Source organism: Canis lupus, chromosome 9, assembly GCF_048164855.1.
Source record: "Canis lupus baileyi chromosome 9, mCanLup2.hap1, whole genome shotgun sequence".
Taxonomy (NCBI): Eukaryota; Metazoa; Chordata; class Mammalia; order Carnivora; family Canidae; genus Canis; species Canis lupus.
Genome location: NC_132846.1, coordinates 3,534,747 through 3,556,034, shown reverse-complemented (window position 1 = coordinate 3,556,034; position 21,288 = coordinate 3,534,747). Strand labels below are relative to the sequence as shown.

The 21,288-nt window shown below is 52.7% G+C and overlaps 1 protein-coding gene and 1 long non-coding RNA gene across 9 annotated transcripts in view; both read left to right on the top strand.

Moving 5' to 3' along the window:
• Positions 1-21,288, top strand: part of ITPK1 (inositol-tetrakisphosphate 1-kinase) — a 180,075-nt gene that overhangs the window by 106,922 nt on the left and 51,865 nt on the right. For all 8 annotated transcript variants that reach the window (XR_012036284.1, XR_012036283.1, XM_072837839.1 and 5 more), the window contains one exon: positions 7,827-7,944. Coding sequence is in view for 6 of the 8 variants with exons in the window: in XM_072837839.1 (XP_072693940.1) it covers positions 7,827-7,944 (118 nt within the window). In the remaining 2 variants the exon portion in view is untranslated. The remainder of the gene's footprint in view (positions 1-7,826; positions 7,945-21,288) is intronic.
• LOC140639633 (uncharacterized) lies at positions 866-4,728 on the top strand. The gene is made up of 2 exons (XR_012036288.1): positions 866-2,902; positions 4,100-4,728. It is a non-coding gene; the product is annotated as an uncharacterized lncRNA (long non-coding RNA).

The window sequence follows — 21,288 nt, the reverse complement described above, 5'->3', positions numbered from 1 at the left end:
CCATGCCAGTCTTCCTCCACATTTGTTTGGTGACAGAGCGCTAACGGAAACACACAAACTCTGACTCACGGGGTCTTGGGAATCAGCCTGAGGAGTTCATTCTAGGCATGGTGTGTGGGATTTGCCTTGAGTGCCTGTGCTTATCTAACTTCTAGAACCAAGTGATGATCAGGATTCTGAATCCCATTGGGTTAGTACAAAAGGCTGTTGTGATCCCCAAGTGACCGCTGCCATGGTCAGTGGTGATAGCTGCCATGGCCCTGGGGAGGTGTGGTAGATTGTGCCTCCTTTTCCATCCTTGGCCTACTCCACAGAGGAGGCTGGAGGCCCAGAGAGGATAAATGCAAGGCAGACCACGCTGCAGAGCAGGGACTGGGACCAGTCCTTGCTATTTGTTTAGTCCAGTGCTTTTCTTCACTTTTCTTTTTTTTCCCCAGTAAGTTGAAGTGTAATACATATGTAGAAAACTGTACCTCTAAGTGAGCAGTTTCATGAATTTTACAAACCAGATATACTGTGTAAACCGCCAGATCAAACAGTAGCGCAGAGCTGCTCCCTAGAGCCACACATGGGCTCCCACTCCTTCCCTGCCTTTATCCAACCTGCCTTGCCCCTTCATTTTCTTTCCATGCTCAGTGAGGACCCGCCGGGCTCTCATGTGACAGTTTCCTGGGGGTGGGGAACAGAGACTCTGGAAGGAAAGAGGCTAGTTACCAAACTAGAATGCTAACTTTCTCCAACAAGTTGAACGCTCTCAAATCCCTGTTCTGTGAATGGCTTCCCGCCTGGTCCTCCCCGACACCACTCTTGGCCAGGAGGGTTTCTCTGAAACTTACTTTAATCCTCTAATTCTCCTCCTAGAAAGCTTCTCTGCCGCTCCCTCCAGCCTTCAGGTTAATATGCACAGGAAGGGTTGGCAGGGGAACCTGGCACTTCGCTTCCCCAGCCCTGCATGTGACTCCTTTTCAGCATTCACTATGCTGCTTCCTGTCCCACCTTGCTGAGATCGAAAGTCCCAGAACATGGGCGGGACTCACTCTCACCGCAGTGCTTGCATGTTTGCTCTCTAAGTGCTTAGATATGATACTTAGGAATGGTTCAGAGAGCCAGCCTCCCAGAAACCCAGGAGATACTATGAGGTCCACGGACGGTCTGGGCAGCTCCCGGTCTCTTCATTCCCAACTTCCCTTCGCTGGCCCCAGGCTTTGGTCCTCTCCTATTCTAGACCTGCCTGAGTTGTGTACAGGTTATTTAGCACTTAGATTAGAAATGAGTCCTTAGACTTCCTGGGAATTTAAAAGCACTTCAGCCACATAACTTGTATTTAGGTAGGTGACAAGGTACACTGCAGGGCCTTGGGTTCGACGTTGTAATGGGTGGTTTTGAATCCTGGCAGAGCCCCAGCTGGTTGTGACCTTGAGCCGGTCACTTTACCTTTCAGAGACTCAGTGTTTTCATCTATGAAATGGGAATAAAAATAGAGTTGTTTACTCTGTAAACAACAGAGATGTCTTTGAGGGTCAAATCTAGCATTTTGTGTGATTGCAGCTTTTGGAAACCAAGGAAATGGTTTATTTGTATTCCATGGTAGATTGCTGTGATCACTACCTAAAACATCCATGCCTGAGCAGCTGAGTTATGTGATCTTTTGCATTCTTACCCAAGAATATATAGCATATAATCCAAAAGAAATGAAAACTTGCTAGTCCACACAAAACCTGTATACAAATTTTCATAATAGCATTATTCATAGAAGCCCCAAGGTGAAAACAAACCAGATGCATGTCACCTGATCAACAGATTAAACAAATCCGGTAGATCTACACAGTGGAATATGATTCAGCCACATGCTACAGCATGGGTGAGCCTTGAAAACATTATGCTAAGTGAAAGAAGCCAGTCACAGGAGACTGCACTGGATTTCATTTATATGAAATTTCCAGAATAGGCAAGTCTATAGAAACAAATAGTGATGTCCAGGAGCTGGAGGGAATGGGTGAATTGAAGCTGATAGCTAAAAGGTATGGGATTTTTTTTTTTGGCGGAGGGGGAGGTGGTGGTGAAAATGTCCTAAAATTAATTGTGCTGACGGTTGCACAACTCTGTCAATATATGAAAATCACTGAATTGTAAGCTTTAAGTGGGTAAATTGAATGGTATATGAAATCTATCTCAATAAACATAGTTTTTGTTTTTCAGGGTTTTTTTCTCTCTCTCTTTTTTTTTTTTTTAGAACATCTTGTGAGGTAGGAACTATGGCAGTCTCCATTTGACAGATGGGAGCCTGAGGCTTATGGAGACCCAGAGTCCTAAGGGGGAAAGGCAGGGTTCTACCTCAGGTCTCGCCGTTTCCAGCTCCCATGTATCTTCACAGGATTGGCATGTGCCTTCTAGAGGAGGAAGAGGCCTGGAGAGGAGAAGGGGCTTCCCTCCTGTGTTCTGTGTGGTGCTGCTGCTTCTATCCCTGCTCCATGCCCCTACAGGGGAGATTTCTGGAACAGAACATCTCACTGCGCCTGATTTCCCAATCCTGCTATGGAGATTAGAGGTTAGGCTGTGCCTGGCCCAGCTCTCAGGCACACAGTCCAGCAGGTGGCCTTTTAGTGGCTGGGTCATGAGTGCCATGGGGTGGGGCTATTGCCAGGTCTCAGGCGGGTGGTAGTGTCCTTGATTCACAAAAGCGCTTAATGTCGATGATGTTCAGCTTATTTTTTCTTTTCTACTTTTGGTCTCATATCTAAGAAACTGTTGTCTGATTCAAGGCCATGAAGAGATGTATACCAGTGCTTTCTTCTAAGAGTTCTGTAATTTCAGCTGTCACCTCATTGATTTTTATATTAAAGGACATGGTGCTTGAAAACCACATTTTCCCAGCTGTGTGCATGTAGCCAGCCAGTCCTGGGTAAGTGGTGACTGCTATTATTTAAAAATTATGATGATTTTTATTTATTATCATCTTTTCCATAATTAATCTCTCACTGTGTTTCCCATCTGGCTAGCTGCCTCTTGCTCCTTCTGGAAAGATAATGTTGGTGTCTGAATCTGTATCTGGCACAAGGGGTGTGTGGGATTGAAGAAAGGGAGGACCTGCCTGGTTACTTTACCCCCTCCCTCTGCTTTGTCCCCAATTTTTTGTTACAGAAAATTTAAATACTTGAGAGAATGCTACAGCACACACTCCCACATGCCACCACCCAGCTTCACAAGTTAGCAACTTATGGCCACTCTTGTTTTCTCTCTGCCTCACCTACTTCTCTCACCATTCCCTGTGCCTGGTTACTTGGAAGCAGATTCCACCTGTATTCCACTCATATTTAATCTATAAATGATTTCAGCATGCATCTCTAAATGTGAATCACCACTTTCTAAAAAGGGGCCTGCAGTGTTTTGGGGGAGTGGGCCAGAATGTCTATTACCTCTGAGAATTGAGGTGGCAGGAACTATGCACAGGCACTTCTTTCGCTCCCCTGTAAGGAGCTGGCTGTCTGGCTGCAGCTGGCATTGTGGGCTCTGCCAGGATCTGTCCACAGAGGGTGCACCTTGGAGCCTGGGCCACAGGGCATGGGATTTTGTGGTGCTCTGGGCAACAGCAGGAGGGTTGACCCCAGCCAGAATAGCCCTGTTGCTCACCTAAGGTGCAGGGCTGGCATGCCACTGCCTGCTGCACGGGGCATGGCAGGGTAAGTTCAGAGACCTTGGGTCAGGTTTGGTGCCAAGAGTCCACGTGTTGTCCAATTCTGAGAAGTCTCTTTGTTTTTCTATCTACCAGCTCCTTTCGTGTCCAGGTCTTGTTGCCCACAGCAGCTCCCTGAGATAGGTTTGATCCAAAATGCAGGGGCACGTAGGTTGCTTATTGCTCACGTAAGCATCTGACTCTTGGTTTCGGCTCAGGTCTTGAACTCTCAGGGTCAGGGGATTGAGCCCCACATCAGGCTCCACACTCAGTGGTGAGTCTGCTCTCCCTCACCTCCGCCCTCCCCCCACTTATGTTCATGCATTTACTCTCTCTCTGAAATAGATGAGTCTTTGGGGGTAAAATGGACATTTTGCACACCAGGAAACAATCTCAGAGAGATAAACTATACTTTCTTTTTCATAGACATGGAGTGGCAGAGGCGGATTTGAACTTGGGACTTCTGCCTGCATTTTCTGTTAGAGAAGAGCAAACCCTTGCATCTCTCATTTCCTGTCCATAAATGGAACTGCAGAAGAAATGGTATTTGTGGTGTTCATCCTGGTCATCTCATTTGGCTCACATTCTTGGTGGGGAAAGATGGACTTCCCCTAGCCTAGCAGAGAGGGCCCAGCATCCCTCTTGGCATCATCATCCTTTGGGCCTAGGGGCAGGGGGCACCTGGCTGGCCTCTGCCTCTCTGTCCCCTCAACAAACAGTCTGCTTTCTCTAGCCCTCCTCCTGGCCCTCTGACTAGGGCTCTCTATCTCTGCTCCCCCCCTTTTCCGTCTGCTTCAAGCTGGGCTCCCCCCTAATTAACATCCAGGCTCCCTTTGTAGGTGTTATGGGCAGACGTTCTAAAGGAACATGTGTTTACCATTTGCCATGGAGACCGTTTGGGCCTTTCTTCTTCTGAGTGGTGATAAAATGGTACAGGGCGCTCACTCTTCCAGCAATTGGTTTGGTAATTCTAAGAGTCTTGTGAAAAATGCATGAGGTCTGTGGTACAATAGATAAGCTGAAAGGCTTTGAAGGAGATCCACTTGTGGATAGCGGGGTGATTGGAAAAACACTTTCTTTGCCCTCTCTGTCCTGTCCCAAAAGAGATCATGTTTAGGAATAATTCTTCTGTTAATACTGATGCTTTCATCCCGGGTCAAAAGCTTGCTGGCGCCTGCTGGTCAGATATTTTCCCCTTTGGTTTCTTCTAACTTCTTTCCCTCATGAGTTTGGCTTAAATCCATGTCTTAATGATTCTGAATTCTCTCTTTAAAGGTCACTGCCCTAACACATAAAAGTGGAACCAGATCCAGCAACTACTCGGATACTCTTCTTGAGACTGGGGTGGGGTGTGGATTTTCTAGGGGGAGGAAGGATCCTGTCTGAGGAAGGATCCTGTCTGGACTTTATGGGACTCAGTTGCTGGGGGAGAACTGGGCCAGCCCATTGAAGCCAGCATCTTTGATACTGCCTCCTCTTTTTAGGCAAGCAGCAAGCATGTGTGTGTGCCATTAACTGTAATGCCTCTAGCAGGTGGCTCTCCATCCAGTTCTAAAACAGCTCCCATGTGTGGCCCCAAAGTCTGCCTCCATACACGCTAGTCCTCTGTTTTTCCAATTTAGGCTTTTAAGTCACAGATGAGGGAACTGAGACCCAGAGAAGCCAGGTGGCCTGCCCAGGGTGACCCTGGGAGGTGGTAACAGTGAGAGCCTGGGTTTGAGTCCTGGGCCCTTACTCTTCTCTCTGCACCAGGCTGCTTCCTAGTGTGTTGGGGTAGGGGAGGAGGAGAGGGTGTGTGGGGACAGTTCAGTGCTTTCAGGTCATAACCCACAATATGAATTTGTTGGCCAGGATTACAGATCCTGGGCGAAGTAGGGCAAAGCCCATGTGTCTTTAATACTCTGCACAATGTCCTAAGCACTGTGGGTGATGTGCAGTTTGTTATGTGAATGATCTTCTAACATGAAGACAGTGACATTTTGTACGTATGCGGGAATCTTGGTGTCCCGTGAATGATACGCTCTTATGACAGTGTAGACCTGGTTCAAAGAAATGATGCTGACAGGGATAGTTGCTTATGGGGAGCCAGCCTTGGAGAGATGCAGGCACTTAGGCACTTATGTGAGGCTGGGGCTGTAGGAGAGCAGAACTGGACAGGAACTGTGGCCTGAATGCAGCTTGTAATAATCTTTTCTTGAGGATACTTCTCAGCTTTTCATAGCCTCTGTGGGTGGCCACTGTGGGCTCATGTGCATCGGCTGCCAGGCTTGTTCTGTATAAATAGGGAAGAGGGCCAGTCACTGAGCTGACTTGTTGACCTATCTTGGGAGGAGGAGGAAGGTGACTTCTCTTCTGTGTTTATGTCTATAGGATGGGTGTGCAGGGAGAGGGGCGGAGAGCGTGTGGGCCCCAGAGAGTTCATAGGTGTGGGGATGGGAAGAAGGGCTCCCCACTGGCATGTTCTGGCCACCCCCTTAGGAACAGAGAAGTGTCTTTTAAAACATTCAAAAAAAAAAAAAAACACACAAATGAGCCCATAACCAGATACTCTGGTATGAAACACAAGGGCGGGGGGGATGGGAGCAAATTTCAGGAGAGAAGTAGATATAAATCTCTGGCTTTGTGTTGAGAGCTCTTAAAAATGATTACTAGGAACCAAAATAGGTTCACTGAAAAAAAAAAAAAGTAATTTCAAATGACGCTTTCTTTTTTGTTGATAAGGCTGACTTGAAAAGCAGCATTGTGGCTTTTTCCTTGGCCTTTGCCGACCCCGCAGACTGGTCTTGTAGATGGGGGCAGGAGGATGCATTAAGCTGGTTTATTCCTTCCCTGGGGTGGCCTGGACACGGTGCACCACACCCTCGGTGGCTTCACACAACAGGGAGTTCTTTTCTCCGTCACGTTAAGGGAGTAGACCTGTGAAGTCAAGGTGTCTGGGGCTGCTTCCTGCTAGAGGCGCCCGCTCTCCTGCCGTCCTGGGGGCCGCCTGGGGATCCTGGGCAGGCACGGCCTGGGTCCTGTCTGTCCTCAGAAGGCCTCGCGGGGTCTGTGTCCGTGGTCCCCATCTTAGACACCAGCCAGTGCACCAGGGTCCATCCCAATCCCGTGCGGCCTCAGTTTCCTTTGATTCCATCTGTAAAGACACTGTTTCCGAATAAGGTCGCACTTACAAGCCCCAGGGCTTAGGACGAGGCGACCCATTGAGGACAGCTGCGGCTCCTCCTGACCACGCCCCCGCCCCCGCCCCCGGGGCTGCCGCATCCCACCTTCAGGCCGCAGACTCGCAGGGCCCTGGGCCTGGGGCCGGCCCCACTTCCCACGTCCCGGGCCGAGCTGGGGGCCACGGGGCTGGCGAGGCGCAGCGCCGGATTCTCGGAGACGGCAGCTCCTCACCGCCGCGCGCCCTGGCGTGGCTTCCCGTCGCGGGTCGGGGGCCGGGGGCCGGGGGCCGGGGGTCCCCTCGCGGGGCCGCAGGCTGCCCCGGAGCCGTCTGTCCTGGCTGTCCTCTCCCGGCGGCGGACACACCGGGGCCCGGGCTGCCGCGGGCGGGTCTCTCGCCGCCCTTCCACAGCCGCCCTCCCGTCGCCCTCCCGTCGCCGTCGCCGCCCGGCCCCAGCGCCTTTTCCGTGCGGGGTGTGATCCACGTGGGCAGCGGGCTGGATTCAGGGGGGCCTTTGTGGGCCCAGACGAGCTGAGCAGAAGCAGCCTGCGCGCCCCGCCAGCCGCCAGCCGCCAGCCGCCAGCCGACCCGCCGTTTCGGCCTCTGCAGGTCCCCCCCGCCTCAGAGCCCAGGGGCCGCTCCCCGGGCGCGGGCGGGCGGGCGCCTCGGTGTGGGGGGACCGGCCTTGTCCCAGCATTCCTAGCAAGCGCTCGGGGCCTGCGTCTGATAGGACCGACTCGGTCACGTGCCCGAGCCCGCGGCCAGGGTGGAAGGTGCTGATTGGTCTGGCCGGCACCACGTGATCCCGCCGCGGCCGGAGCGTGGAGGCAGCCGCCCCAGCGCGGGTGAAGCCCGGGCAGAGGTAGGGGCTGCTGGAGGGAGGCGGGGAGAAGGGGGACGGGGGAGGGAGGGATGGAATCCCGCGGGAGCCTGGCTTCCGCCTCAGCCTCCCACCTCCCACCTCCAACCAGAAAAGGTGTGTTTTCCTTTCAGGAATACATCGATGCGCACCCTGAGACCATTGTCCTGGACCCCCTGCCTGCCATCAGGACCCTGCTGGACCGCTCCAAGTCCTATGAGCTCATCCGGAAGATCGAGGCCTACATGAAAGGTACGGACGCACGTGGCTCGGCACCTGTGGCGGTGGCACACCTCGACCCTCCACACCTCGACAGTCACATCGCGTCGGAGGGAGATAGGGTGCCTGATCTGTTTAAGCCCTTTGGGACAGGAAGCACTTGAATTCCTTGTGGGGTGCACGTTTTGGGGAGGCCCTTTTTCTCTCCTTCTCTAACCAGCGGTTAGGAAATAAAAGCCCTAGGGTGCTCTTTGGGAGAGAGGTGGCTGCAACCACTTTAAGACGGTTTGTTTTGTTGTCGTGAACCCACAGAGTGGTGATGAAGTGTCCTGATAACCCAGTGGTTAGAGAGCAGGCGTGTGTGTAGAGTAACTTGAGCAGCGGGCAGCCAAGGAGAGTTATGTAACTGGGCACAGGAGACAAACACAAATTGAAGGGCCTTTAATCAAACACATGGAGATGTGTAATGTGGCGGCTGGACCTCATGGGGTACGCTCTGTTCTCCAGGGCCAGAGCCTCCTGCTTAGCTGTGGGAGGTTTTCCTGCCAGCTACGTCTTCTTGTCTCTGAGGACTCGTTCTCCCCACCTCCCTGGTCTGGGAGTCCCACTCCAGAGGACTGGGACTGCCTTCCCAAGGTGTTTGTTTATGTGAGAAGGGCTTTTGGGGAAAGATTCATGTGAACAGTAACCTAGTTCTCTTTGCCTGGTCCAAGCGTTCCTTGCTGAGAGTTCTTGTTTAATTCTAAGGAAAAGTGCTTTGCTCGTGTCCCAGGGCTGTGTGAGGATCCATCTTTGGGGCAGGAGAGGCGCACCCCACACCTGCCGCCCGCACCATGAGTGTGGCTTACCTGGGTTGCCCTGAATCCTGACTTGGCTGGTGACTTGGCCTGACGTTGTTTCATGTGATGGTGGGACCAGTGGGAAAAGTTTGGCTTGCCAGACCGGCAGCAAACCTGCGTGTAGGTTAAGTTTTCTCCTTACTTTCTCTCTTCTGGTGCTCATAGAGGTGGGCACGGTTATCCTCCATGTTCTGCAGACAGTGGTGGAGAATGAGCAGTTAGCAGATGGGCCAATACCACACAGCTTGTGTGTAGCAGAGCCAGCATCTGGCCAGGTCTCTCCAACTCAGGCTGCCAGCTCCTAGCCCCTCAGCTTAACTTCCATGTCCACGGCTAGAGGGCCCTAGATCTAGCAAGCACCTGGCATGGATGCTGTCAGGGACCTTGGCCAGGAAAGTTGGTGAGTCTTTGTTTCTCTAAGGAACATGCCCTGTGGAAGAGCTGGATGTTGGACCTGGCTGTCCTGGAGGGGGTCTCAAGGCCTGTTTCACTGGGTGCCTGGCATTCAGCAGGTGGCCTAAAGCGTGGGCTTCCTGGGTGGCCCCCAAACGGCAGGCCTTTTCAATATGCCAGCATCCTTTTGCCCTTGGGCCTGGAATGGTCAGCGATGAATGAGGTCAGCTTCCCTTCCCTTTGCCGCCTTTCCCTGGGTCCAACTAGAACCCTCAGATGAGAAGGACGATCTGTAGGGATGTTCCAGGTAAACTTTGGTTCTGGCAAGGAAATCTGCCTGTTCCCAGGTATTGCATGCATTGGACACCAACGGTGTGTGAAGGGACAGGAGGTGAATCTGATCCTGATGAGAAGGCCCGATTAGTGGGAGGAGATGCAGGTTGGCCACCACATCTCGTGGCCTCCCAAGTCCATGAGAAGAGTGATGTATTCTGATGGGGTCAGGGAGGTTACTGCTGAGAAGGGCTTTTCAGGGCAAAGAGCACAGGCTTTTGGGGAGACAGACTGAGGTGGTATCTACATCTGGGCTCTTGGTGCCTTGTGGCCTTGGCCCAAGTCCTTGACCTCGCCCTGCCGGTTTTCTGTTAAGATGTTGATAATAAGTAGTTTATCTACAGGGTCTGGGATTGACATAACTGCAATGACATCTAATGAGCACTTAGCGTGGGTCCTGGCTCATGGTGTCACCCGGAAATGGCAACTGCTGGCACAGCTCTCATTATGATGGAGGGGGCTGAAGCAGCTGCATTGGATCTTGGAGTCTCTCTCGGTTTTCAAGGCTGGGGTCGAGGGTGAGCCTGGGCCTGGAGTGTGGGTGTGCAGTCAGGGAGCAGCGGACTGGTGATTGGTCAGATTGCACCATGCACAGGAAACAGGCCTGTCCCTGGTGGATGAGACTGAGGGTGACAGCCTAGACCTCCCAGACAGGGCAGTGGTATAAGCAGAGTGGCACACAGCCGCGGTGTGGAGTGCCTGTGCATGACTTGTAGGTCACTGGGTCAGTGTGGGGGACTTGGAATGTCTTAAGCAGTTGGGGGCTTCGTTCATGGGCACCTACTGAAGGTGTGTGAGCAAGCGAATGAGGACGTAAGCATGCGTCTTAGATCAGTGCAGACGTGGCCTGGAGACAGGTTCTGATGGCCGTTACCTATATCCTATTGTAAGAGTTACCCACACTGAGCCACGTGTGTAAGGGACTGGTGACCGACCCCCAGAGGGGAGGGAATCAGCCCCCACACTACTGGGTCCAGGAAACCTCAGACTCAGGTGTCATCAGCTCCGGAGCTGCCTGCAGGGTGGGGGTTGGAGGTTGGGGGATGGGGAAGCCCCCTCCATGCCCAGCAGGAACGTGTGACCGAACCCTAATAGCCGGCTTGGTCCTAAGCCAGCAGGAATTGTTCTGTGGGTGGGCCGTGACCACTGCGCCCTGGATTTTCCTTATCGTGCATACCAAGCTGGGCTGGTATTCTTCCAGGAGGGTGGGCAGAAGCTGGGATTTCCTGGAACCTTTTCCTGTTCCCACCCCCACCCCCACAGCTGTTCTTATAGAAGCACTGCTGGCTCCCATCTTCCATCCTCCCAGAGCCCGGGCTCCTCCTCCCTGCAGATGCAGAGAACCTTCTCTGGGAGGCACATCCCGGCACTCCTCCGCCCCACTCCTGCTATTCCTGGAGGCAGCCCTGTTAAGTGTACTGTAAATGGCCATAATTACCCTGTAAGTTCCCCAGACAATTAGAACAATGCAAGTGACACTGCTGCTCAGGGTGTCACTGTCCTTCATGCCAAGGTGGCTCTGCCTGCTTCAGAGATCCTGGGTGGCTGCAGACAGGCCAGGGGAGGCTGCTTTGGGGAGGTGCCCAGGGCTCCCTGCAGTAGGGGTGGCAGTCTCCCAGGAGCAGCGGCAGAGCACTTGGAGCAGGAGGTTCATGCTCTGTCTCCGTGCAGAGCATCAGCTGTGGAGACAGGTGAAGCCTACTGCCTGCTGCCTGGAGCCCCCAACTCCTCGTCCGATTACCTTGGTGATATTTTGGTTCTGTGTTCCCAGAGCTCATCCTCTTCCAGTTCAGAGCTTGGAGGGGAGACGGGAACCTTTCTCCGCCTCAGACCTTTTGGTCTCAAATGTGCTTATGTAGTTAGTACTAAAGTTTCTGTAGCAACAGACCTGAAATAACAGTGGCTTAAATGAGATAGAACTTCATTTCTCTGTCATGGAAAAGCCCAGAGAAAGGACCCAGACTTCTTACCAGCTGGTCATTCTGTGATGTGGGACTCCTGGTCTACAATGGTGCCGCTAAAACTCCAGCCATCACATCCAAGGGTCTAGGGTAAGGGATGGGAGGAGCCGAGGAAAAGGAAGCAGGGGGAGGCAGCCCTAGTTATCTTTTAAGGAAAAGTTCTGGAAGCCACAACATAATGCTCTTTCCACACATCATCGGCTGGGACTGAGTCCCATTTTGAGCTGCAAGGGAGTTGGGGAGTGTGGGCTCTATTCTGGGCAGCCGTATGCCCAGCTAAAATAGGGAGCTGGAAGAAAGGGGAGAAGGAGTTTCAGGAGACAACTAATTGTCTGCCACCTTACCTGAGAAGTGGGTTGCTACCTGGAGAATTCATGGGTGAATGACTCTTGGAATGACTATTCCTCCTCCAGCTGGCCGGGGGGTGTGGCCTCAGCTTGTGACCTTAGCAGCTCAAAGCATCCAGAAGTCACTAGGTTTGCAGAGTGACCCACCCAAGAGCATTTGGGCCACAGGGTTCTGTAACAGATAACTGTTTCTGAGCAAGGCCGCACCCACACCCCTTAGGCAGAGACACAGATGGCACTGAACCTGGATCCAGTTCAAACCCAGTACAGGAACCTCCCAGAAGTAGAACATTGCCTGGCACAGGCATGGGGGAGGGGGAGGGAGGCCAGGTCAACAAGTCATGATTACCGAGCAGGCCTTGTCTCTCCCTGCCACCTGCTTTGCCATAGACCAAGATTTTGAGGTGGAAGCCCCAAGACCAAGGCTTGGCTCTGCCACTCTAGGCCGAGCGATTCTGGGTGAGGCTCTGGCCGGCTCCTGAACTGGCCAAAGCATCATGAGAAAAAGTTGTGCTGTGGTTGGATGACACAGGCTGGTCGTCTTGGCCCTGGGGTTAGGGGTGGATGGTAGCTAATGGAGGGCATCAGGCCACAGGACAGAGGACTCCAGAGACCTTTCAGTGCTGATGCAGCGGTGGGTGATGGGTGACATATGCTGTGGAGGTGACAGATGGCCATCGGCATGTCAGGCCTCCCTGGGGAGGGAGGTCCACACCACGGATTGAAGTGTTTCTGCCTAGGGTTTTATGGGGGTGTAATGAGGGCTCATCTGGGAGGATGTTGGGAAGCTGGACTGAGAATGGAGTAACCTAGGTAGCAAGTGAAGAGAAAGGAACATTCCTCAGGGCCTGGAGGAGTGATTTCCCACAGAGCCTCAGTTAGGCTAGGACTATGGTGTGGGGGGGCGGCGGGGGCAGAGCTGGGGGGCGGCTGTCCACCTTTGGTGCCTGGCAAAGGCCTGTGGGTAGGGGAGGAGAGGCCAGAAAGAGGGCTTGGTGTCAAGGCTCGGGCCTCAGATCTGCCTGTGTCCCCTGCATTGTGTGGCCTCAGTGGGTCACTTTCCAGTCTGAGCGCACTTTGTCGGCACTTGTTGGGTGCCGGGGAGCCATTGCTCCTGCCAGGCACTGTTGGAAGCACTGTACATGTCTGAGCTGATTTACTCCTCACCGTGACCCCACGAGAAAGGTAGAACACTGAAGTGCATAAGCTCATCCACTCCGGCCGCACTGCTACTTCAGGGGTAGAGCTGGGATTTGAATTTAGCTGATGGTTCCTGGAGTCCTGGGTGTCCTGCCGCCCCGCCCTGCAGGGGCTGAGTGAGGTTGGAGCCTGCATGGATGTGGAGCAGCGGGACTCTGCTGCCTGGGGGCAGGTGTGTGGGCACTGCCAGCTGCTGGCACCTGTGGGTGCCCTCTGGTGTTCAGAAGAGGACACTGACCACAGAAAGGCCCTGGGGTCCACTCCACAGAGAATGAGCAGCTCTGCTGCTCCTGTCATGGACTCTCTGCTCCTAGAGTTTCCAAGGAAATAGGAACCTTGTCTGTTCCGTTTGAGAGCAGCGCCACACATGGTCGTGGAAAAGAACAGGCCTTGGCACCAATAGACCTGGGCTCCGCGCTCAGCTCCCCTTGTTCGTCTTGGGTGGTCACCAGCCCTCTCAGAATCATTTGCTCCTCTGTGCCCCATAACGGGGCTGCCATCAGCTCCATGAGAGGCGGTGTACGGCAGGTCTGGCCCTATTCATTGCAGCGAGTGTGGCCCCGAATCAGGTGTCACATGTGGTCAGTTCCCTTTTGGTCCTACTGGGTGCCCAGGTTCTAAGTGGGAGGCATATGGCAAAAGCTGTGGGTGGTGGAGGACATGAAGGACCAGGAGGACAGGAATGAATGCACCCCAAGAACTGTCACTCCCAAGTCAGCCAGCTTCTGGCCTGATATTGTGCAAGGGGCTGAAGTTTTGGATCAGCCCACCAAGAAAATGCTTCAACACCTATCGAGGGGGGCTTCAAAGGAGGCCTGACGGTGCCTGCTGTGTCTCCTTCGAGGGTCAGCCAGCACAATCTGCAGTGCTGAGGCCAAGGGGACAGGGCCAGGCCCAGACCAACTCCCAGAGCAGGTGGTCATGCAAGTGGCACAACCTCTAAAGCTGGGGTGAGCATGGGGGCTCTGGGTTGGCGCTTGGCTCCTGGTTTTCTCTTTGACTTTGGGGGTCTGTAGGGGAAACACTGTCCATGTTTCCAGCGACCCAGCTAGAGACCCCGTGTTCAGATGGCGGGGGGGGGGGGGGGGTCTATAGAGCAGGATGATGGGTTGAGCCCCAGCTGTGGGCCAGGCTGAGGTAGGCATTTTCCCAGCTTCAGGTAGCATCTGGGCCTGAACCCCAGCTATGTCTTGGGGATCCTCCCTTTCGTTACCTGCCAAGAAGAAGTAGGTCTCCTTCCCTGCAGAGTGGTGGGGATGACCCTCAGGACCAGGCCCTGGGTGGGCAGCTGCTCCTCTCCTCGCTGCAAATCCTCCTACACAGCTGAGCTGTTCCTCCATTTCAAAGTGGAACTCAAGTGAGGCGAGGGTTTCAGAGCTACCAGGTCTTCACGCCAAGCCCCGTGCTGACTCCCAAACTCAGCTTCCTTTCTCCACCAGGCACATTTCACAGCAAATTCTCTGAACCCCACCCATCTCCGTGCCCTCAGTGAGTTGAGTGCTCACTGTGCCCTCTGCTGACCCTGGGTGGGATCTGCTCCTGTCCCTGGCTCCCCATCAGAGGCCACAACCTGCTACCCAGGCCTGGGGCCAGGGCTCACCTCTGCCACTATGCAGAGTCCTGCCCTGCGGGAACTCAGCATGTGTCCCTTCCCCACCCACCTGCCTGCCCACTCATCCTCAGCCTCAGAGGTCCCCTTGTGAGAGGAGGCTCTGTCGCCCCTGGGGACCCACGCATCCTGAGAGTGTTCAGCCCTGCTGGCCCAACTCACAGTGCAGACTGAGGAGCCCAGGGCATAGGAGGACACCCACAGGCTCACATCTGCTCACTGCCGCCACCCCTCCCCCCGCAGGCCTAGGTCTGCTCTTTCTCTTCCCACCAGAGTGCTGTTTCCTTGTCGTCTGCCCTCCTTGGCCTACCTGGCATGGGGAGGTGAGAGGTACCTTAGGGAATGAGCAGGACCCCCCCGCCCCCCGGCCCTGTTCTTCAGCAACTGCTCTCCTGACACACTCCTGCCTTCCAGAAGGCGGAGTGCTGTGCCCAGAGGGCAGTGGCCCTCTTCCTGGGGAAGCAGACTCAGCTTTTGCCTTAAAGCTCTCAGGGCCCAGGCCTCCTAGTGCTGAGGCCCACAGGCCAGTCCTGCCAGGTAAGAGAGATGGAAGTGCAGTGACTCCCTCCAGGGGAGCGTGCAGCGATCCCCTCGTTTCCCATTTTCTAGAGTTATGCTGAAAGCTAGCGTCCCAAAGCTGGGATGTTCTGCTGAATGACCACAGGCCAGCACCCGACTCCCACCTTGCCTTCACGCTGCCATGGCATGCCCAATGGACTGCCACCTCCAGGCTGGCACTGACCCTCTATTTTTGGCAGCCCTCTGCCAAATTCCTCACTTGCTCTGCAACAGCCCAGGACACAGGACTGGAGCTCCAATGAGAGACTAGGAGTGATGTGAGCTGTCATGGTGACTGGTGGCAGCCCCCTAAGGAGACTCAGTTCCATCCTTGGAAAGAACTTTCCTGTTTGTGCACTCAGCTTCTCATGGAGCCTTCTGAGCTTCCGGGATAACAGCAGTGAGGCAGGAGCAGCCTTGGTCCACAGGTGCCTCCCTCTGGTTCCATCCAGCTCAGCGGCTCTGCACCAAATAAAAGGCTTGGTGCTCACCTGCTGGCACACAGACCCTCCTAGGAAGCCCTGTCTCCTCCTGACCCACAGATACACTACTCTACCCCTCCTGAATGACCCTACTAGGCCCTGATGGCTCCACCAGCCCAGTCCTTTCTTCCCTGCATATTCAGGGCTGCCCCGGGCCAGTTGGTGAACCAGATGCTGATATCTCTGAGACTGTAGCTCCCTTTTCTGGAGTTTCTTTCCCCTTGTTGTGATGACGAATGCCTTCAGACTGGAGACTCCCAGGACCCTGCCCCCCCCTTCCCTCATCACACCTTGAGACCCCCAGGTTCCATGTAAGAAATCTCAACATCTCTTCCCTGGGGAGGAGGAGGGCAGATAGATACCCAAGACATACTTGGTGAGATTGATCAGAAAGTGTCAGGCCCTAGTCATTTACACTTTAGTGTGAATTTAAAACCCACATAGTGTCTTTCCAGCTGAAAGAGATCTTGAACTCTCAGTGCTTCTGAAGTTGCTCATCTCCATATCTTTGAAGATGATGATAGGGGCCCAGAGAGGCTGTAGTACCAACCCAGCACTCCTTGATGCTTTCTGCTTCTCAGTTAAGTGCTCTGTTCATAGGACCTGCACCTCTGCAACAATCTTCCCAGAAACATTACAGGTCACGCTGCCTGGGTTCAGGTGCTGTCCTCATCCCTGACTGCATTTATTTAGGCAAGTGATTTAACCTACTGAGCCTCGGTTTTCCTATCTGTAAAGAGGGGTAATGGTAGCAGCACCTTCTTCATCAGTAGTTGTAAGGATTCAATGTGGTTGTGCATTTAAGGCATAAATACTCCGCAGATGGTAATTCTCCCAGGTGACACTACGTGGTGGGTTTCAGACCACACCCGTGTGTCGTGACCCTAGTAGTCTCGGGTTCCTGCACTTATGTTTGGTGCTGGATTTGTGCTAGCCTCCTGGATTGTGGGCCTCAGGACCCATATGAGACCAGACCCGTCCAGGGCAGTGGTCCCCTCTCCATCCATGCTACCTGAACACCCAGCTCCCTGTTTATAAATGCATCGCCTGGGTTTATTTCCCCAAATGAGAATGTTTGGGGTGACCCCTTGTGTAGCACATGCAGGCAGGGCTTTTGTCCTAACCTTAATGATTTTTTCACAGTGTCTCATGGTTTCATACTAAACTTCACATTGTACAGTTTTTCATGTAATTTTTTATTCTTAATAGATGTGCCAAAAAAGTTGGAAACATTGGTACACAAAGTTCTCTCATACCCTCCACACAGCTGCATCTTGAGTTAACGTTTCCTGTGACCACAATACATTTAGTTCTCCAAACCAGGGAATTCCCATCAATGGCAGTACTACTCATTAAGTTCCACCAGCTTTCCCGCTGCTGCCCTTCCTCTGGGTGTCCTTCTCTGTGGCTTCCTCGTGTCTAGAGCAGGGCCTCAGGCTGTTTGTCTTTGATGACCATGATGCTGTGGAACAGCCCTGCATCAGTGTGGGCTTATGGGATGTTTCCCAGTGTTACCACATTAGGTTGACGTTAGCCTTTTGGACAGGAACACCGCACTGGTAATGCTTTTTCCCTTCTTTGCACCCCCTGTATCTCAGGAGGCCATGACATTGATATGGGTTCTATCTAGTTAACCGATCATTTGGCCAGAGTGCTGTCACGTTTCTCCACTGTTCATTTCTATTTTTCTCTTTGTAATTAGGGTTATCTTATACGGAGATCCTTTGCAGATGTCCTATTTCTCATCATACTTTTGCCTGCTATTTTAGCATCCTCTGATGGTTCTTGATGATATGCATCACTACTGTGTTATTTGCCAAATAGTCACTGTACTGAATTTTAAAAAGTAATAAACCTGCCCTCTTCAAACTGGGACTTTTGCAGATGTCCATAGGAGGGCACTTCCCTGAGTTCTAGCCTCAGCTCATTTGTAAGTAAAAAGAAAGGCAAAGATGAGAAATAAGGAAAAAGGGGGGATGTGTTAGAGAGGGTTCTGTGCTGCAAGACTTCTCAGAGCCTTTAACATACTAATATGAATCTTGAGGCTTCTGGAGGTGGTGTACTGAATTTTACACTAATGTTAAGACACACTGGTAGTTTATATCCCACTAATAAGGGGGAAAGTGCTAATTAAATTGTGATAAACCATCAATGATGACACACATCTCAACCTCTAGGATGGAAAATGAAAAAAACACATGTCTTAGGATCAGTGGAATATGACAGTACTTGACTTTTTCCACTTAATCACTCATAGATTCTCCTCTTCCTCCCCGTAGGGCTTCTGGTGAGAAGCTTGCTCCACCCAGCACACTTTAAAAATTCCCAGACTGGGTGCTACTCACCTCCTACTGTGCACAGATCTGACCTTGAATTCCCTCTATCAGACAGGCAGGCAGGGCCCTGGGTGTTGGTGACTCACTTCCCAGAGGCAGCTGCTTTTAGCACTGTGGAATCCATCTTTCTAGACCTTTCTCATGCATGTAAAAGTGTGTGTGTGTATATTAAAAAAAAAAAAAGGATCATATTACATATGTGTTCTCATAAAACTTGTTTTTTTCCCCACTGAGTGTATGGGGAACACTTCTTTGGCTTCTTTCCATGGCCCATAAAAGAAGAGTGAGGGAGGTCTGCTTGGCTCTTTTTGGTGGCAACATAATATTTTAGCACGTGATTGAAAGAACCATAGTTTACTCAATTATATTGAGCTCATAAGGTCATTCTAGTTCAATTTTTTGTTTGTTTGTTTCTTAGACAGTAGTAAACATAGATCCTTGAATATTTCTATAAAATTAATTCCTAGAAGTGGAATTTCTCAAAAATTTTTATAAACATTTCTCACATGGGCTGGTACTGCTGGATTGTTCTTGAAAAAGTTTGAGCAAATCTCACTACTCTGTGCCCATCTGCCAGGGAAATGATACCTACCTTAATTTGCATGTCTTCCTTCATCGGCCAAATGGAGCATGTCTTCATATGCTTATCGGCCCTTTGCCTTTTTTCTGCGTGTGAATCTCTTCCTGTCATTTGCCCACTTTTCTATTGGGTTGTTGGTCTTTCTTATTGATTGGTTAGAGCCCTTTTTGGATTAAGGAAGTTGTTTCATTGTTTAAAATATGGACAGTTTCATCAATAGAAGCTTCCATCTTTGTACGGGGGCCAAGCTAACATTTTCTGTTCTGCTTTTAGAACTTGTACTGCCAGAGAGAGCACTTTAGGTATTATTTTTGAAATGTCTTGAAAACAAAAAAAGCTGCTGCTTTTTGGGAGTTGGAGCTGAGTGGGGGCAGTGAATATCTGCCTTGGTCCGGAAGGGGCTGTAAATCACTGGGAACGACTGCCATGGAGTTAATCCCCATCACCAGTAGCTATTTTCATCAGCTGGAGTAGGGCTCGGGAATGTCTGTGTCACTGCTGGGCCCGTGTCTGGCTCCTCTGTTCTTGGGCTTTTTGAACATCCGGGTGCAAACAGCCCTCTGGAGATGAAACAGGTCATTAGCTCAGTCTGATGGGAGAAAACGGCCATCCAGCTGACCAGGGCAGTGTCAGACCAGGAAATGTCAGATCTGTGGCATTTCTTGCCCTTGTGTCTCTGCCCACAAGCCACCCCCTACCTCAATTGCAGGCTGATTCCACATCTTCCAGTGTCATCTGTCCCCACCCCTGCCAGCTCACCTGTAGCCCGAGGATCAGGCTCCTGGCAGGGCAGTGACAGCTGCAACAAGACCAGAAGACCCCTCAGAGCCTCCAGGGAGCAGTAGGGGCTGCAGCCACTGCTGTGATGTGCCCTCCACCCACCGTCTCCAGTAACAGTCAAGTCAGGGACCCATGTCAGAGCCGTGGCCCCCCGCTCCCCCTCCCTTTGGAGAAGACTCTGCCACAGGAGTCTTCACTGTGCAGCTTCAGACAGTGCTGACCGTGGCCGAGAACACCATCAGGCCTGTGAACGTTTCATCTCTGTTGTGTTTTTTCAGCCCGTAGCTGACATTGCTGTTCTCTGGCCCAGCTGGGGATGATAGCTCTGATCTGACCTTATATTCTGAGCAGGATGCTGCCTCGGATCCATGCGCTCTGCTGAGAGGGGGGGTAGGGGCCCTCCGGGGGGGTGGCCTGACAGTTGCTGCTGATCTACTGTAAGAGTCCTATGCTATCCCAGTGGACAGATGGACGGGAAGGAGCCATGTCCCTTCATGCTCGGTGTCAAGAGTACCGTCTCCGGGCAAGAAAAAGCAAGCATGTTGCTCTTCCCCAGGCCATCTTTTTTTTTCCTGTCTCCCCAGGGGCCTGGTCGGATCATGCAGGGCAGTGCTGGGCTCACTAAGGTGATCATAGACTTGCCAATGTGGTAGACCTGCAGATAACGATGGAAGTAGGGCGGTGGAGGGTACCTGCCGCCAGTACCTACTACGTGCCAGTTTCTGTAATAAGTGTTCTGTGTGTGGATTCGTTTGATGCTGGCAGCAGCTCCATGGACAGGACTGAGGGTTGTGCTTATCCCCATCTTACAGACTGGGAAACTGAGGCACGGAGCAGTGAAGGAACCTTCTCAAGGTCACACATACCCAGGCAGCCTACAGTGTTTCTTCACAGTGTGGGGGAAGCACAGCCAGCTTGACACCTCTTATCTCCTCTGAGATAGGAACGAGAAGGTTCTCCAACTCCTTCTGGGCCCAGAGCCCTTTCGTGGGACTGAGGAGAGATGGGGAGGGAGGTTTCACCTCGTAGGTTGTTGTGAGGCCTTGGAGCCAGGCTGCCTATGTGGGAGCTCGCTCTGCTACCTACAGGCTTTTGGCCTCCCAGGGCCTCAGTGTCCTTCCATGCACATGGTGGTGACAGTAGTAATCTTCCCATAGCTTTGCTAGAAGATTCCTCCAGGCTGAGACCTACAGGTGTGCACAGTGGTTCTGGCATGGGGCTGTGTGCACCTGCCAGGGTCCACCTCTTGGTAGAAGGAACCACGTCGTAACCCCGCACAGCTTTCCACAGAGCGTAGCCATCACCGGCCTGCTTGTTCCTAGCTCTAGGATAGCCCCCACATGTACTGAGGTGAGCAGGGTGATCCCCTAGTCCTGTCAGGGGCAATGGGGTACCAGTGATGGGGGCATGAGCCCTGAGTTGGGAGCTTGTTTGAGAGACTGAGTGAAGCCTGTTTTGTACAGAGCCCGGGGCAGAGGTGGGTGGCAGGTGGGATGTATCAGCAGGGCCTCCACCTGTCCCTCCTGCTGGGCCTCCCTCAGCCCTGCCTCATCCTCTGCTCTGTGAGATTTGCCAGGAGACTGCATGAGGCCCATCCACTCTCAGGAAGTGCCGTTTCTCTCACTTCCCTTCCCCTCAGGGGCATTCAGTCCTCACAGTGGTCCTCTGTGTGGTAGCTGCTGGTGTTATCCCCTCTTGGCAGATGTGGAAACTGAGGCATGGAGAAGTGGCCAGGACTGAGACAGTGGACCTAGGATTGGAACCCAGGCACTCGGCCCCCTGCTATGCCTCCGCAGAGCCTTCAAGTGGCCATGAAGATGAGGCACTGCTTCCCCTGGGCCCAACCCAAAGCCCCGGCACATTCCCAGGTGGTTTCCATGAGTCAGGCTCCCTGGTCCCCACATCCCCAGGGCACACCGGCTTTGAGGGCTACAACGGTCTTAAACAAGACAAAACGTA